General features: G+C 33.8%; 1 protein-coding gene across 1 annotated transcript in view; it reads right to left on the reverse strand.

Annotated features, from left to right (window-relative positions):
* The window catches only part of LOC141811781 (DNA polymerase zeta catalytic subunit), a 40,497-nt gene that overhangs the window by 15,073 nt on the left and 7,942 nt on the right, over positions 1-17,482 (reverse strand). Inside the window, exons 6-10 of the mRNA XM_074699834.1 lie at positions 11,881-12,135; positions 11,367-11,812; positions 11,114-11,256; positions 3,589-4,153; positions 2,811-2,957 (exon numbers count right to left, since the gene is read on the reverse strand). Of these exons, the coding sequence (XP_074555935.1) occupies positions 2,811-2,957; positions 3,589-4,153; positions 11,114-11,256; positions 11,367-11,812; positions 11,881-12,135 (1,556 nt within the window). The remainder of the gene's footprint in view (positions 1-2,810; positions 2,958-3,588; positions 4,154-11,113; positions 11,257-11,366; positions 11,813-11,880; positions 12,136-17,482) is intronic.

Here is a 17,482-nt window from a genome sequence, read left to right on the forward strand (position 1 = left end):
TCTATTTCCCAATCGAAATACATACTTGATCTGTTGCGTGAAACTAGAATGCGTGGGTGCAAGCCAGCTAAAACTCCCGTGGATCCCAATACTTGGCTTATGCCTAGAACTGATGAATTAGCGACTGACAAGGGGCAATACCAACAATTAGTGGGAAAGTTGATCTACCAAACTCATACACGTCCGGACATAAGTTTTTCAGTGAGTCGGGTGAGTCAATTTCTAAGTAATCCATCTATGGATCACATGGAGGAAGTGAATCGTATATTGAGATACCTAAAGAAAGATCCAGAGAAAGGTCTTATGTTCAAGAAATCAGATAGCAGACTTTAGAAGTATATACTAATATTGGTTGGGTAGGATCTACAAATGATAGAAGGTCTACATCAGGATATTGCTCTTTCATCTGGGGAAACCTAGTAACATGGCGAAGCAAGAAGCAAACTGTGGTCACTAGAAGTAGTACAAAAGCTGAGTTTAGAGCACTAGCCTCAGGTATTTGCGATGGGATATGGCTAAAGCGGTTGTTAAATGATTTCAAAGTTGAGACATCAGGCCCTACTCAAATCTTATGCAACAACCGGTCAACTATTGTAATTGTCAGGAATCCTCTACACCATGATTGTACTAAACATGCGGAGATTGATCGACATTTCATCAGCAAGAAAATTGAAGATCAGTCAATCATCCTCAACTACATTCCATCAAAGCATCAAGCAACTAACATCCTTACCAAGGCCTTGTTCAGATCTAATCTAAGTGAGATGAACATGATTCTTGGGTTGGTAAGCATCAACCACCTAGATTGAAGATTTGATTTGATATTGTATAATTAGGATGATTTGATTTGATTTGATAATAGCTATAATTGATTAGGAGATATTATGTGATTTTAATTTTTTAAATAGGAGTATGTAATTTGTATATAAAAGAAGCAAGGTTATTGAAATAAATGACAAGATTTTTTTAAAAACTTCATTTATATTTAAATGAATTTTATCTATTTTATCATTGCTAATAAGTTTTTTTGGGTCCCCCTCATTTATGTGCATATTTGTCATGTCCCTACACTCCTTAACTAGGGCATTTATTAATCGCCTAAGTATATGTTCAAACTATTTAAATGTATCTCTCGAAGTTTTCCTCAATAGGTAGAACTCTTTCTCTCTAATATTCTTATTTCTTATCATATTCATTCTTGTATCTCCGCATATCCACTTTAACATTCTCATCTCTGCAACTCTCATCTTCTGCTCGTGTGTTTGCTTCATAGTCCACCATTCAACTGCATATAATATATCATGTCTAACCATTATTTTATAAAACTTTTCTTTAATCTTTAGAGGTGTCTTATGATCATAAAGAATACCTAATGTCTTCCTCCATTTCAACCATCTTATTTGTATCTAATGTAAAATATTTTTATCAACTCCTCCATCCTTTTACAAAAACAATCCTAGATACTTAAAATTTTTAGTGACCAATAAGTTGTCATCTTCTATTTTAACAATTATCTTACTACGTTTACTACTACTAAATTTAAATTTCATATATTTTATCTTTACTCTATTAAATCTAAAACTTTTAACTTTCAATATCTCCCATTAATATTCAAGCTTAGCATTTACTCTTTCATGTGTCTCATCGATCAAAATAATATCATCTACAAACAACATGCACTATAGTAATGAGCCTTAGATGTGTTCAGTGAATCAAAAATGACATTGAAAAATATTAATAAATGGGAAGATGATTAACATATAAAGATTGGTGTCCCTTTTAATGACTCCAACTCAAGAAAAAAAAATCAAAAAAAATATTCTAGAAAAGAAATAAAATCATAGTAAAAATCCTTAAAAAGTAGTAAAATTAACATAGTCTATAAAAAAAGTTTAACCAAAATAAACTTCATTGAGGTCTAAAACTTTTAAAAATTAAATGCCTAATTTGCTTCCTAATTTGCATCATAGAGACTTAGAGCCAACTAGTGTGTTTAGACTCAATGGTGACTAAGAAGAACAAATATGTTGCATCAATATAGATATTCAATGATGAAGGTGGAGACCATAGCGACAAGTAGAATTGTCAAACCAAAAATCATTTTCCTCTTCTTGTCTTCACATAGTGTGTTTTTTTATTCTCTCTTTTTTACTTCAATTATGTCAATGCGATCAAGTCGAAGTCAACAAGTAACTACAATACGACAATATTCTAACCTTTTCTGTTTAAGGTAAACTAAAAACTTAATGTTTTTGCTATGAATCATTATGAATGTGCTTCATTAATCATATTATATTATTAGATAACAATTCCAAGATAGGAATCCTCTCGACATATTTTAAAACTTTTTGCTGAAACTTACTATCCACAACTCAATATGATTTCAAAAATTTATAGTAACGATCCTTCAATGAGATAGTACAGGACCAAGATTTTAAATCATGCAATACCCATTTATTTACCCCCAAGTGCAAGTCCAAATTGCCAACTCATTGCCAAAGCATTGCAATAAATGATAGTCTAACTATTAAAATTTCCAGACAAATAAGAAACTTCTCAGGTAAATAAATTTCAAGCCTTTCTTTTTTCATGCAATTGTTCTCAATGAATGTGAAGAACATTCATTAGTTCAAAGTCCATTATTAAAATTTCCAGGTAATAAATTTATTATTCCCCCAGCTTTGCGATATATAATCAAAATTTTTTTGAGGAAATAGTAAAAGAAACAGTGGATATGAAAGCATACTGATAATCATTGGAAGGAAAGCACTATGATTTTGCAAATGAATTGAAACTATTGGCTTACATGCCTGTTGACTTCCAGGAGAAATAGCAAGATAATTCTGCGTATGAGCCAACCTCAAAAGCATAGACTCAACTCGAAATTGTGAACCTCGAGAAAGAACGGAGAAAAAGTCGATGCCAAACACACGGGCAAGCTCAGACGTCCTGTTTATCTGCAAACAAAATAGGTACAATCATTGCCAAAAGCAAAAGAATCCCAGTTTCTACTAGTCCAAGTTGAAATTCCCATATTCTTGTAAAGTTGGCTTTATCAAAAACTTGAATTGGTCTGTGTAACATTCAACTTTAATCCAATAATTTATCAATAAAATAATAACAGAGGTGTGTGTTGTTCTTTCTTACCATAGAGCAGAAAAAAGGCTGAATCATCTCAGAGGACCAAGAACGCAGCAAAGAAGACAGGTAAAACAAATAGCTAATGAAAACCCTAAACAAGAAATCAAATAAAACATATCTTATGCTTAAACAAAACCAAAGTCAGTAAAAAATCAATTAATGCAAACAGAAAGGCATAAAGAATCCATAGGACACTTAATTAAGATCAATTATCTGATGAATTAGCAATTCTTTAGGGAATAATATAGAATTTGAGTCCCCCTCACATTGCTTAAAAGAGCTTGCAGCAATATAGTGGTTAAAAATAGAAACTAAAAACAATGAGTCCTCTAACATTATAAATAAATTGTTTATCATAATTAAAAGGTATTGCCAGCCAATGGCTATGACTCCCAATAAGGAAAGATCTAGATCAGTAAATATATAATAAAATATAATGGTCTCTACCATATCTAGTTGATTTATTATCTCAAGATTTAGCTTAGTCATCTTTATGATATGCTCAATACACCGATATCTTAACCGTTCTGGACCCCTTGAAAACCAGTGATTCAGTACTTTGCAAGGAATTGATGGGATCTTTCTTCTTAATACTTCTTCAGTAACAGCTTCAATAGAGTACATGTTTAGCTTAACTTCAGAACGCATGAGCCTCCATAGATTAAGCACAATTCTCCCAACAACATGTAACTCATTGGCAAGAGAATGTGCCCATCCATCCTGAAGCCCATTAGTGATTGAAGCTTCAGAAAATTCATTAAATGATTCAGGATTAGCTGAATCTCCAATTCTTTGGCTGAACTCGAAATCAGGTGTCCTAGAAATGATGTTGATTAAATTTATACCCATGTATCCACCTCTTTCAACAACAAACCCAAGAGATCCACCTTGGATCTCCCATCCCATTAGAATATCCGGATCAACAGAAGAAATAATCTTTGCAAAATGGAGGAGGAGTTGTTTTTCCTCAATAAAACTACAGATTTCCCAACCAGCTCTTCTGTATTTATTTCTGCAAAAAAAAAAATGATGAATAATTCAGTATGTTAACTGTAAGTACAGCACATCCTATTGAGAAACATGAAGAGAAAGCTTTACTAGCTTCTTCTCACTGATCGATGGGATCTATTACTCAGTAAAGCACTAAATAGAGGAGGGTACCAGGGATCAAATAGATCCCTAGAACCATTAATAACAAGTTGTCTATATACTTGCAAGTTGCAACTCCATGTAAAAAGATGAAAAGTTGCAGTAAAGTCATACAAATCATACTCGTGAAGTCTAGAAGCATTCCTTCTATTTCTCATATATACCATCAGCAAAAATGGGAAAACATAAAGGAGAATAAAAAACTGTATGAGGGAGAAACCATGTCTAACATCCCAAATGTGGTCAATGATTGGTAACAAATAAACAGTTATCTAACATACAAATATTTATCCATTACCGTATATTTGAAGACATGGTTCAAATAGTAATGAAACCTACTAAGACCATACAAAAAGAGACTTCAAAATGTTTCATACCTAAAAAAAAAAAAAAAACAGCCTAGTGCACGAAGCTCCCGCCAATGCGGGATCCCCGGGAAGTCTATTGTACGCAAAAATAAATCTAATAATTAAAAAAACACTAGAGATTCTGATCACAGTGCACATCAAAAATAAATCTATTTTCAATTTTCAGAATAAAGATTGAAAGTTAGAAAACCAAATTTCCTGGAGATGCAAACTGTCTTCCTGAACCAAAAAGAAGGGGAAAAAACAATGTGTCATCTGTCTTCCTGAACAACAACAACAAAAAAAAGAAAACCAAGCCATATGTCATGCCCATCTGGTTATTCAACTTTACAATAAGATCTGTCATCGACAAGTAACAAAGCAGATGAAGACAGCTACAAGTTGGTTGAAGGTTAGAATAATATAGTTAGATTCATTCTAGTTGCACTAGCTTTATATTAATTGCAGCAGCTTTTAAATATGGTATTAGTGAATGAGAGACTAATGGCTAGAGGAAACAAGTGCATGTGTTTATCAAAATGACAAGCAGCAGAAAAAGAGAGGATAAGAATAACACAACAGTAACACGAAGGTTGATTTGGTTCAAACCTATATGTTCCTGGCCTGTTGTGTGTGCTGTGGATTGATTGGAAAAAAATACTAACATCACTCTACAAAATGCAGTGAAGTAAACTTCTACAACCCTAGAAAGGACATGAGCAAGAAAGCCCTACAACATACTAGAAAAGCCTCTCAATAACAATAAGAACGCCTCTAAAATATCTCTGAAAATCACAAATCTCTTAAAACAGCAACCAAGTCTTATCTTACTAAATAAGGTCAGCTATATGAATCCTTCTACATCATTGGATTATATCCCCTACTATATCATTATCTATATTTAAATAAATTTTATTCTATTTTATCATTACTAACCAAGTCTTCTTTAGTCTTTCTGTCTTCCTGAACCAAAAAGAAGGGGAAAAAACAATGTGTCATCTGTCTTCCTGAACAACAACAAAAAAAAAAAAAAAAAAGAAAACCAAGCCATATGTCATGCCCATCTGGTTATTCAACTTTACAATAAGATCTGTCATCGACAAGTAACAAAGCAGATGAAGACAGCTACAAGTTGGTTGAAGGTTAGAATAATATAGTTAGATTCATTCTAGTTGCACTAGCTTTATATTAATTGCAGCAGCTTTTAAATATGGTATTAGTGAATGAGAGACTAATGGCTAGAGGAAACAAGTGCATGTGTTTATCAAAATGACAAGCAGCAGAAAAAGGGAGGATAAGAATAACACAACAGTAACACGAAGGTTGATTTGGTTCAAACCTATATGTTCCTGGCCTGTTGTGTGTGCTGTGGATTGATTGGAAAAAAATACTAACATCACTCTACAAAATGCAGTGAAGTAAACTTCTACAACCCTAGAAAGGACATGAGCAAGAAAGCCCTACAACATATTAGAAAAGCCTCTAAATCTGCTCAATAACAATAAGAACGCCTCTAAAATATCTCTGAAAATCACAAATCTCTTAGAACAACAACCAAGTCTTATCTTACTAAATAAGGTCAGCTATATGAATCCTTCTACGTCATTGGATTATATCCCCTACTATATCATTATCTATATTTAAATAAATTTTATTCTATTTTGTCATTACTAACCAAGTCTTCTTTGGTCTTTCTCTTCCTCGTTTAATGTGTGTATTTGTTATTGTTTCACCCTAGGGAAACGATAAACTTAAACTCACCCTAGAGATCACCACAGGTGAAATAAGGCTACTGAATAAGAGCTTTTTGATCTAAAGAAAAGCCTTGATCTCAAGATTTAGATAGTTGCAATTCTTTTTCAAAATGAAGAATGATGTCCAGTGATAAAAGATCAAGAGATCTTATCAAAAAACTCAGTGTTCCCAATGGTCAAAATCTGTTGGGACTGGTGTGATGGATGACTTGATGAGCTAGACAAGGGTTAAATAGCAATTTTCCCTGCGATTACAAACTAGTACTACTCCTGCTACAAGCTTAGCAAGGTCACACAATTTTCATTAGCAGCGAAATAAAATCATACGCACTTGTCTTGCCACAATCACTAACAAGGAGGACACACTTGTCTTACCAAAATCACTAACAACAAGGTGTAACGTGGCTCAGAACCCTTGTTCCTACTCCACGACCTATAACTTGTCAATGAATCACTATTGGAAATCCACTATTGCTAATATTATTCTTGCTACAAGCTTTAGCAATATCACACAATTTTCATTAGCAGCAAAATAAAATTATAAACACTTGTCTTGACGTGGTTCGACAAGCTTAGCAAGATCACACAATTTTCATTAGCAGCGAAAAAAAATCATACACACTTATCTTTCCACAATCACTAATAAGGAGATGTACATGGTTCAAAACCTTTGTTCCTACCCATGGCTTATAACTCGTCAATGAGTCACTACTGGAAATCCACTATTTTCTCCTTCAAAATAACCTCCGAAAGTGGAGAAACATCTATAAGATGAACTACAAGAAGATTAAGAGAAAGGCTTAAAGGATTACAAGATGTGAGACTCAATAAAATCTAACAAATCTATATTTTATCAACCTTCAAATATCCATCTTACTCCGCTTTATATAGCCTTTAATCCTCTTCAAACTCCACTTGTTGATCAATTGATTTATCACCAATCAATTGATTGAATCTATCATCATTGATTGAATCTACCATCAACTGACTGATCTGTCACCGATCAGAAGACAAGATCCAACATTAGATTGACTTCCTAATCGCTTTAGCCCAAGTTTGCCGACTTCTTCAGTCCATCCATGCTTTCAAAGTGACCAAACGATTTCAGAAAGGTCGATGTAGTAGTTTGAGACAAAATTACAACATGGTTATTTTTTGTTCAAAATTTAAATATGAATCTATAGATGCATTATAAGAGGCCATTGGAATCCAACCACATTTCCAAAGTGACTAAATGACTTTAAAATAATAATGTAGCAGTTTTACAAAGTTAAAATTGCTACATATTAAATTTTGATAAATATTGCTACATCTAGCAATTTTGAATAATTGGACTTCAATGGCCTTCTAAAGTGTATCTATATATTTAGATTCAAATTTTAATAGAGAATAACCATATAGTAGTCTTGGCCAAAGTATAATTTATCATTTGGTTACTTCGAAAGCATAGTTGAACTCTAATGGCCCCCCAAAATTTATCTATATATTTAGATTCAAATTTTGGGCAGAAAATGATCGTATAATACTTTTCCCCAAAATTGTACAAAACCATTTTTGAGTCATTTGGTCACTTTAAAATGGTTCAATTCTAATTGTCTCAGAGAGCACATCTATATATTCAGATTCAAAATTTGAACAAAAAATGATCATATAGCAATTTTGGCAAAAATTGTTATATGCTTTTTTTTATAATTTTTATATATTTCTTTTTAAAAATTTTATATTTAATAATTTTATAATTTATAATTCATGTAGTAGTTTTAAAAATTTATGAGAGAATTTATATCACTTTTCCTTTTTATTTTTTTAAAGATATATTTTAAATATTTTTGATGAAATCACACATCAGTTTTAATGAAAACTGCGACATAAGTCTACTTAGGAATGTGCATTAGATTGGTTAAGTAATCAAACAGTTAATTTTAGGCTAGTGTACAAAAGTATAGTAGCTGGTTTGGTTTGAGGGTATTTATAACATAAGAGTTTAAATGGAGAATCCTTTAGATGTTTTGGTAAAACATATGTTATGTTACTTAACATTTGGAAAAATAAGGTGCTCTTTTGACTTTTGCCCTACTATTTGTTAGCAAAGTTTGTTAAAGCCTTAGCAAAGTTTATTCAATACAGGTACACAGAGAAAATGAAATTAACAAGAGAAAACAAGCTAACACTTTAATTTAACATGGTTCCAAACCTCATTCCTACTACACAATATTTTCTCCTTCTTGAACAATATCTGAAAGTGGAGAAACGTCTTACAAGAACTTTGGATGATTACAAGTGAAGCCTAAAATTAAGAAGTATACAATTTAGGCTCATAATTTCAACAATTATATCTAGGAATGTTAGCCTTTGAATACACTCCATAACTTCCTTTTTTATAGCCTTCATCCATCATCATTTGTTCTTGACCGTTCTATTCTGCTAATGTCAATCAATCGACCGGAATGCACCATCAATGTATTATAACCATTAAGCCATCCAATTGTTGTCATGCATCTTTTTCTCATCAATGGTTTTCTCTAACTTTTCTATTATAGCAACACTTGATTGGATCTAGACATTAGTTGGCTCTCTAATTGACTTAGCCACAAACAGACGCACTTCTGTTCATTAGCTAATCAACTTGAGTCAACTACCATTAATTGAATGACTTGCCTCATTAGCGGGTTGACACCAAACATGCCCCCAAAATAAAACATGGTTGATTCACTTAAAGTCGATTAATTAGTTGACTCGACCATTAGTCTGCCTAAGTTGAGATCTATCTTCTCCCATGTAGATGTCTCACAATCCTCAACTCATCGAGGAGTTTTACCTTGCCGCGAGGTCCTCTTCTACTCATCCCTCAAATGCACTCGAGCCCTTAACTCACTTCACGTGTCATTTTTTGTGCCTTTACCTACGTAGTCCACCTCCTCCAGCTGAATTGCAGTCAGATGTTCCTTGTCCCATGGTACCTCAAATATCATATAGTTTCCTTCTCCAATCTCCATGGATTATCAAATAACCTTGGCCACACCTAGCAACCCTCCATGCATATCTTGATTAAGTTGTGCATGACCTCATACACATATTAAATGCAAATATCATTTTAACTTAAAATTATTTGCCCAAACATCAAAATGCATTATCGATCTTGATCACAAGAGGCACGATTGCACTAACACTATTTACATATCTAACAATAGCATCAAAACGAGGCAAGATTGTTGTCCCGTTTAGGTGACAGGGCTATGGAGAGAAGCTCTCAGCCTGCCTTGGAGCTTCCGGTGTTGTCATCAAAACGAGGAGATCCAAACCTTTCATCCCATGCTACTGTATGGTGACTGAGTTCACCAAAAAGGTTGCCGAGAGACATCGAGATTTGTGGCCTTGGTAACGGCTGAAGGTAACCCAAGGGATGCTGCAGTATGAGGCTGCAGCAGCTGCCATCTTTGGCCGATGGAGGGGATGGACAACGGTCACGCCAGCAAACTGCCATGGCCGGCAGTGAGGAAGAAGTAGCATGGGGCCTCCTTGCCGCCTCCCTATGGCCCTTCCTTGGTCTTGCCACAATGTCTTGGCAGCGAGATATAGTGAAAATGTCCGGAGTTCGCAGCTGGTTGGAAGGGCCAAGGGGAAAACCGGACCTAGTCAGCCTCCTCTTCACTATCCGCCCCATACAACTTGTTGCTGGTGGAACTACAACGCCAGGAATGACAAGAGCCCCTCTTGCTGCCTCCTTTGACTGAGGAGAGGTCAGAGCTCCTCTGACTGCTGCTGGCCACCACTAGTGTTGGGCAGTAGTTGACCGGAGTTGCTCCATCTACCTTGTTGGGTGACCGGAGCTCAGTGGCCTGCTCGAGCTGGTGGCGAGGGCTATCACGTACTGAGCACACGCACAAGGGGCTTGGGGAAGCGTGCAAAGTGGAGGCAAATTCGATTTCAAAATTTGAACTCCACAAGGCTACCTTCTTGGAGCCAAAACCAGTGGGCTTATAGGTTGTAGGTTGGGCTGACCATACCAGACTGGTGCTTGGAGATATGCCCAGGATTTTGGGCCATTGCTGGGACTGAAACCTGGAAGCTTGATGGGGACTGTACTTAAAGCCCAGAGTAGACCGGGCTGCCAAGGAGTTGGGCTGCTCTCCCTTTGAGGGATCATTAACAGTCCAGCTTTAGATGGTTGGGCTTGTATGAACAATTTTACAATTTACTGGATAATACAATTTACCTTTATCCAAAAAACAATGACAAAAAATTGTGCAATTCTCTCTACGCTTCCTTTAAATAGGAGACAAATAGAAGATTCTAATAAATATAAAGAGGACTTTAACATAGAAATTGAATGAGGAAACAAACTATCTTTAGTAGATATAACAAAGTTCAATCAAAAAGCCAACATAACTTCTCTTTGCCTAAAAATCACTACACACATCTATAAATATAGATATAATAAAAAATATTTTAAAATTATCATATATAATACACATTATCATATGTTATTATCAAGTAATCTATTTGAATAATAAAAATATAAAAAAAAAAACTCAATGGAATGATTATTTCAAATGTAGAAAGCAAAAAATCAATGCTTTATTTGTGAATCCAGTAACTTGGAGAACTCCATTCTAAAATTTGTGTTTATCAACAAGGGAATTGATGTGTAGGAAAGACACTAAACTATTTGCATTGGATTAGAAGATTCAGAGGAATGCAATAAAAGGATAAAAGAATCACCTTTGTGGTTCAGCATTGTTGTCATGTATTAAAACATGAACTGCTAATGACTGACATGAATCCTCTTGAACTACAAGAGCTATCATATTAATTTCATCAAATTGTGGATCAGGTTGGAGATCACCTCTAGATGCTGCCTGAACCTGATGATAAAATGATTATTAGATGGTTCTTCAAAAAAAAGTTACACAATAAACAATGAAATCATAAGGGGCAAAAATAAATCTATGCAGTTCATAGAAAATGAACTGACCTCAACACTCATTATGGTTAGTTGTTGACCACAACCAATACTTGCAGGATCACAAAAACCAATTTGACTAAGAGGAGTAAGAGTCAATTTGGTATCTGGGCCTGATATCTGAGACTGGGAAACATCTTGGGAACTACTACATGAAATGTTTTCCATCACAAAAGAACTAGAAAATTCATGTTTTCCAGAAGTAACAGTATGAACATGATCAGCAACCAACAGATATTTTATGTTGTCATGACTTGAATGACACTTATCTTGTTCCACAAGTAAAGAAACATTATTTTCTGGTGTAGTTCCAGAAGAATCACTTCCAGAAATATTACTTGGTCGATCCTTGCTTATTCCATGAAGGCAACTTATCTCTTTGTTAGCATCCTTAGAACTACTCTGCAACTTCAAAGAATGATGTCGCAATGCTTGTGGGAGGAATGCTATAGAATTACCTGAAAGAACAAAACATGAAGTTATTGCCAACAAAATAAGAGAATAAATCATTCTACAGAGAACCAACCATGGGTATTGTTTGAATATCTTCCGTTCTCCAATTCCAAAAGCCATTGGCAAACAGACTCAATAGATGGAGGTGAAATTGCATGACTAAGCAAGTAGAGAAAAGAACCATCATTCTTGAAGTGGGTGGGAACACCAAATGTTAATTCTTCATGAAACTCAGAGCCTTCCACACCAGATGGAGACTGATATGATTTCCTATGCTCAAAATCCCTTCTAAAAAAGGGGAGTAAATTGTCTGTTCCTTGCAAATCAGCTAATAAAAGCATTTCAAAAAAAAAAACTTAGAAGCCATTGAAAAAGGAAGCAATATAAGTTAGAAGAAAATATAATCTCCAGCTGAGCATGTGAGTATGAATACCAACACACAGAATAGGTGCATCTCAAGTCTCTAAATAGTATAGTTCCTAACAAAATTCAAATAGAGTATCCATGGTTTGAAATCGCGTACCATACCGAGCGAAACGGTCAAAACGTATCATTTCGGTAAATCATCGAAACTCGATATCACTCGACATCAAAATTTAAAATCTCGAATCGTGCTATAGTTTTGGTCTTTGACCGGAAAGATTCTGTTCCAATATCATGCCAATGTCTCATGCATGATGTCGATGACATATTGAAGGTTAAAGAAGGAAGGAGATGAAACAAAGGAACAAGAGAGTGTCTGTGCTAAATGATAGTTTTTGATAATTTATCAAAATGATATGTTTTGACCGTTTTATCAGCATGGTACAAGATTCAAAATCATACTCGACATAGATAATGTCTCCTTCCTATGTTTCATCTCTTTCCTTCTTCAACTCTAGTACATTATCGGCATCATGCATCAAAACATTGGCACGATACTGAAATAGTATCGTTCCAATCAAAGACCGAAACTTCGACATGGCTCGAGATTTCGAACCTTGAGAGTATCTCAACCATGAAACATTAGAAAGAACCCACAATGATAAGTTTGAAGAAAATGAATGATTTCCATTCGCTATATAGATGAAACCACATCATGTTTGAAAATGATGGAAGAACTAGATGAAGACAAGCGGTTTTGATTAACTATTCCAAATGCAAAGCGTTATGTTAATTGTTGGGCATATTCTTGCATGTCAGACCTAAACATTAAGTGGAAGAATTACCGTAGATATAGATTACTTCAGCAGTTTGCTCCCAAAGGAAAATGATAAATCACAAATAAAAGATAGAAAAGAAAAAGAATAAAAAAGGCAATTAGCAATTGTAGCAGCAAAACACAAACAAGCAGTACCACGGTGATGGACATTACAAGTGCACATATGAAAAAAAAAAACTAAGTTAAAATGCACCATCAAAACTAGTTTAGTGTTTGGTTGCTTTGCAAAGTAATCCTATATTGTTCTGATAAAAGTATAGTTAGACTTTTAGCTTTAAGTAAAACAATGACTATATAATAGACAATTAGAATAAAATGCATTATTAAGTAAAATTTAAAATAAATCATATATTTGCATATTATTTTTTAGTATTTTATAAATTTGTAAAATATAATATTTTGTGTTATTCTTACCTTAAAATATAAAAAACTTAGTGATTGAACTATTATTTTTCATTATAAACCTATTATAATATGATTTCAGGTTCCTAATAAAATATTGAAAATATTATTTATTGGTTTTTTTTTCTTATATAGTATCACATCTTTAGTACAATTATTTGTTAAAAAATATTTAATTATGAAAATAATATTTTTATGGCAAATGTTGCAATTGCAAGTATCTCTAACATAATCAATGCCTCTCTTAGCACTATTTTAAATCCACCCTCCCAAATCTCACATTTGTAATATTAAATCAATGCTGCTAGATCATTGAATCACCTCTACAACAAGAATAAATGGTAAAATCTTTGTTTTCTATGATAGAATAACAAAAAAAAGAGCAATTTAATGTAAATCGACATAAGCAGAGATTCCATGAGAAAATCTAAGTTTATATAACATGGCAAAAAATTGAAAATAATCCACTACCCATCTTATATTAGAGACTTGTAAAGTGCTATAGATTCCTCTTTCAATACTAGTGGACAAGGCAAACTTCAACACGAGCACTCCTTAAAATATAAAAAATATCCGAAGAACAAACTTTCTCTACTAACAATATGCCCCCCATAGATTCCACATTCACCCCAAGGCATCTCTAAACCTTTAGAATGCTCCTACAATGAAGAGCCAATAACTAATTGGAATCTCAATTGAAATTTCATTAAAGTAGCACAAAACAAGCCATAAACCCTAAAATAGAATTTCCAGACCTATTGGTCAAGCTGTCATCAATCTATAGCAATATACCCTATAACCTAAAGATGACCTCGATCACAATATAGATGCTCTTACCCGTGGCAATTCTTGAAAAAAAAAAAAGAAACCTTAGAGGATCCTCCCAATGGTCTTGGCATGAAGATTCAAGCAACTAGTAAATCCATTAAACCACTAAATTTCAAGTACTTAGTTGAAGAATCTGTTAACGGCTCCCCTGTCGTCACATTAGTTTAATGCTTAGATTCACAAGAACTTGAACAGATATAGCTCCTATATTTACTTCAAACACATACTTCTATGATATATATGTCTCCCCTTAGTTGTGCAACCACTAAATGTGTAAAACACTTCATAACACCCAAATCCTTGCTTTGAGATGTATGTTTTCAACCTTGTGATTTCTAAAGTGTCATCACTAATGTCATCCATATAAGAAAAAAAAAGTGAATCACTAATTCCCTATTGGTTGGAACATTTTTACCCAATTTCTACATTCCATATTGAAAAAGGATAGATTTTAGACCATGTTTGAAAATTGCATTCTTCAAAATGAGTTTCTAAAATATAAGAAGAAAAAAAGGTTACTAAAGATAAAAGTTAGTTTTAAAGCTCACTTCTCTACTTCAAGAAAAAAGTGAAAAAATAATAATTAGAAGAAGAAACCTAAATACAAACTAAATTATAAAATATTCTTAAAATGTTATTTAGATTTAAAATAATCATCTAGAATTATTATTAGAAGTACTAGTATAAGAAATAGAATATATAATTCTATTCAATGTTTAAATTTTCATATAATATAGGTGCAATTTATTATCTTATAATATTTCATAGTCTATTGTTACTATAATATATTATATGAGGGGAATGCTTTTTCTTGTGTTGAATTGAGGATGTGTATGCCTATATGTCTATTACTAAGAACAGCATATAAGTAATAAATTCCCACAAAATGAAAAAAAAAAACTATAAACAAAACGACAAGGGTTTAGAGAATTTTTGCTATATCTATCTATATATATATATATATATATATATATATATATATCGACAAAATAATTGACACCTTTTGCCAATTTGTGTTAAGAACTTCCTGCACCTAAAATTTTATTTCATGCAAAGGCAAGCATAATATTTATGGATTTTAATAGGGCCCCCTTATAAAGTTGTTCCATCTACTATTATCCAAAAGTAAACAACTTATCATGATTGGACAAAATCATGAAAGAGATCATATGATTGTATATGTGATAGCATCTACTATAGCAGGAACAACAATGATCTCAGTTCTTGCAATTGCTCAAGACAAGTTCTTTTAGCCTCTGGATCTATTTCTTTATTCAACATCTCTCTTACTTAAATAAAAGAATTAGTTGATTCATTTCGCTAAAAATGGGAATGGGCTGATGTTAAAAACTTATAATCATGAAATCAACTCAATTATTAAATTTGGGTTCATCCCAACTTTAGGTACAATGATGTAACTTGGTGATGATTAACAACATTGATGATCAAATTGACATCATTAATAAAGAATTTTAAGGTTTTAAGTGTACATTTATGCCTTGGATGACACATAATTGTTAATTGGATGTATTTTGATTATATTTGAATTTTTTTATATTTTTAACCTCATGTTTCATCCAATTTGATTTGTAGGGCAGCTTGGTCATCAAGGTCTAAGTGGCACATCAAGCACTAAGTTGGGCATCATAATGAAGACTTAATCTCAACTCTTCATTTGAATCTAGGTTACTAAAGGCAAGGAGGATATCTACAATGAATCTGAACCTTACATCCAAAAAATGGAGGGTGGAGAAAAAGGGTACAAAAAGATTGAGAAGAGGAGCTCCCAATCCGGAATCTCTCAAGCCACTCACGCTCCTCTCCCATCTTCCTCACGCCTCCACCCACAACATCCTCACCATCCACTCACACAACCTCACAACTCCACCACGTAGCCAACCCACTCACGCCACAACTCCATCTCTCCACTCACGCCCACCTTTCCTTCAGCAGCTAGTTCACAGCCCTCCCCACTCACATAACTCCCTCTCAATCTCACGCCTCCACTCACAGCAAATCCTCCACTCACGCCATCAGCCACAGCAGCAACCTCAGAGCAACCTCCACGCCTCCCTCACGAACACCACAGCCAGCCATCTCCCTCACGTACAGCAGCCCTTCAACGCCTCAGCAACCTCAAGCCACAGCCATCTGCGGAAGCTCTAGTCGGTCGGATAGAGCCCAGCAGCCCCCCATTTCATCCTGCGCGAGTGGACAGCATACAATTCCAGCAAATTCCAGCATTTTACAGCTTTCTTTTGTTTGATTGTTCTCTTGTTTGTGTTAATTTAGCTCCCTTGCAGTTGTTACTTTGTTACTTTATTATTCCTTACAGCTTACTTTGTTACAGTTTGTTGAATTCTTCCTTTCTGAATGCAAGTAGTTCATTAAATTGCCTAGTAGAAATTTTGTTATGTTTCGTATCAAATCTATAATGTTTCGTTTCATGCTGTCCATTTTTGTTCATTTCTGTTCGTTATTGTTTCTTGATCATGTTTGAATTGTAATTAACTGAAATTTCGATTCTGAATAGTTAGGATTGTTAAGAAGAAGTAGGTGGTTGAGTTTTTATTGTTCCTAGCATCTAAACCCCCCAAAACATGCATTAGTTTAGTTTTCTTTTCTATTCTTCTCACAACATATAAAACTTCATTAGATTTGAAGATTGCAAGCATTGTATTGGGTCCTTGAGAGACGATTCGGGTTAACTCTATATTACATTATTGGTTGAAACTTGATAATTAATTGAAACCGTAGTGCAACAAAAACGGTTATCACTTAGTGCTCAATTTGCATAAAAAATCTTCATATATGTGACCCAAACAAATCAATAAGTTTAAGTCAATATATCAAAGTGAAATTGAAAGCTCAATGATCTAGATCCTAGAAAGCATACGACATATGGTGGACCCAGTGCATAATTTATGGTATGTGGTGTGTAAGCAATTTGCATTTAACATTAAAAAATATTTATATTAATAAAATGAGAAGCGTATACAAAATAAATATTGATTTACACATCTAAATCATACTTCCACATGGAAAAAAAATATATTACAACTATACAGTACAAAATTCATACAAAAAAATTAATGTAGGAAGTATAAAATGCTAAGATGCTTGTGTAAGTGACTAGAAAGAAGATAATAAAGATATATTGACTTATGAAAAATATATTACAACCAATTCATACATTCTAAAGCAAATAGGTTTAGCTCCAATGGAGGATAAAGTCAAATAAAAC

This window comes from Curcuma longa, chromosome 17, assembly GCF_044706935.1.
Source record: "Curcuma longa cultivar G26 ecotype Majalengka, Jawa Barat chromosome 17, ITB_CL_G26_1.1, whole genome shotgun sequence".
Taxonomy (NCBI): Eukaryota; Viridiplantae; Streptophyta; class Magnoliopsida; order Zingiberales; family Zingiberaceae; genus Curcuma; species Curcuma longa.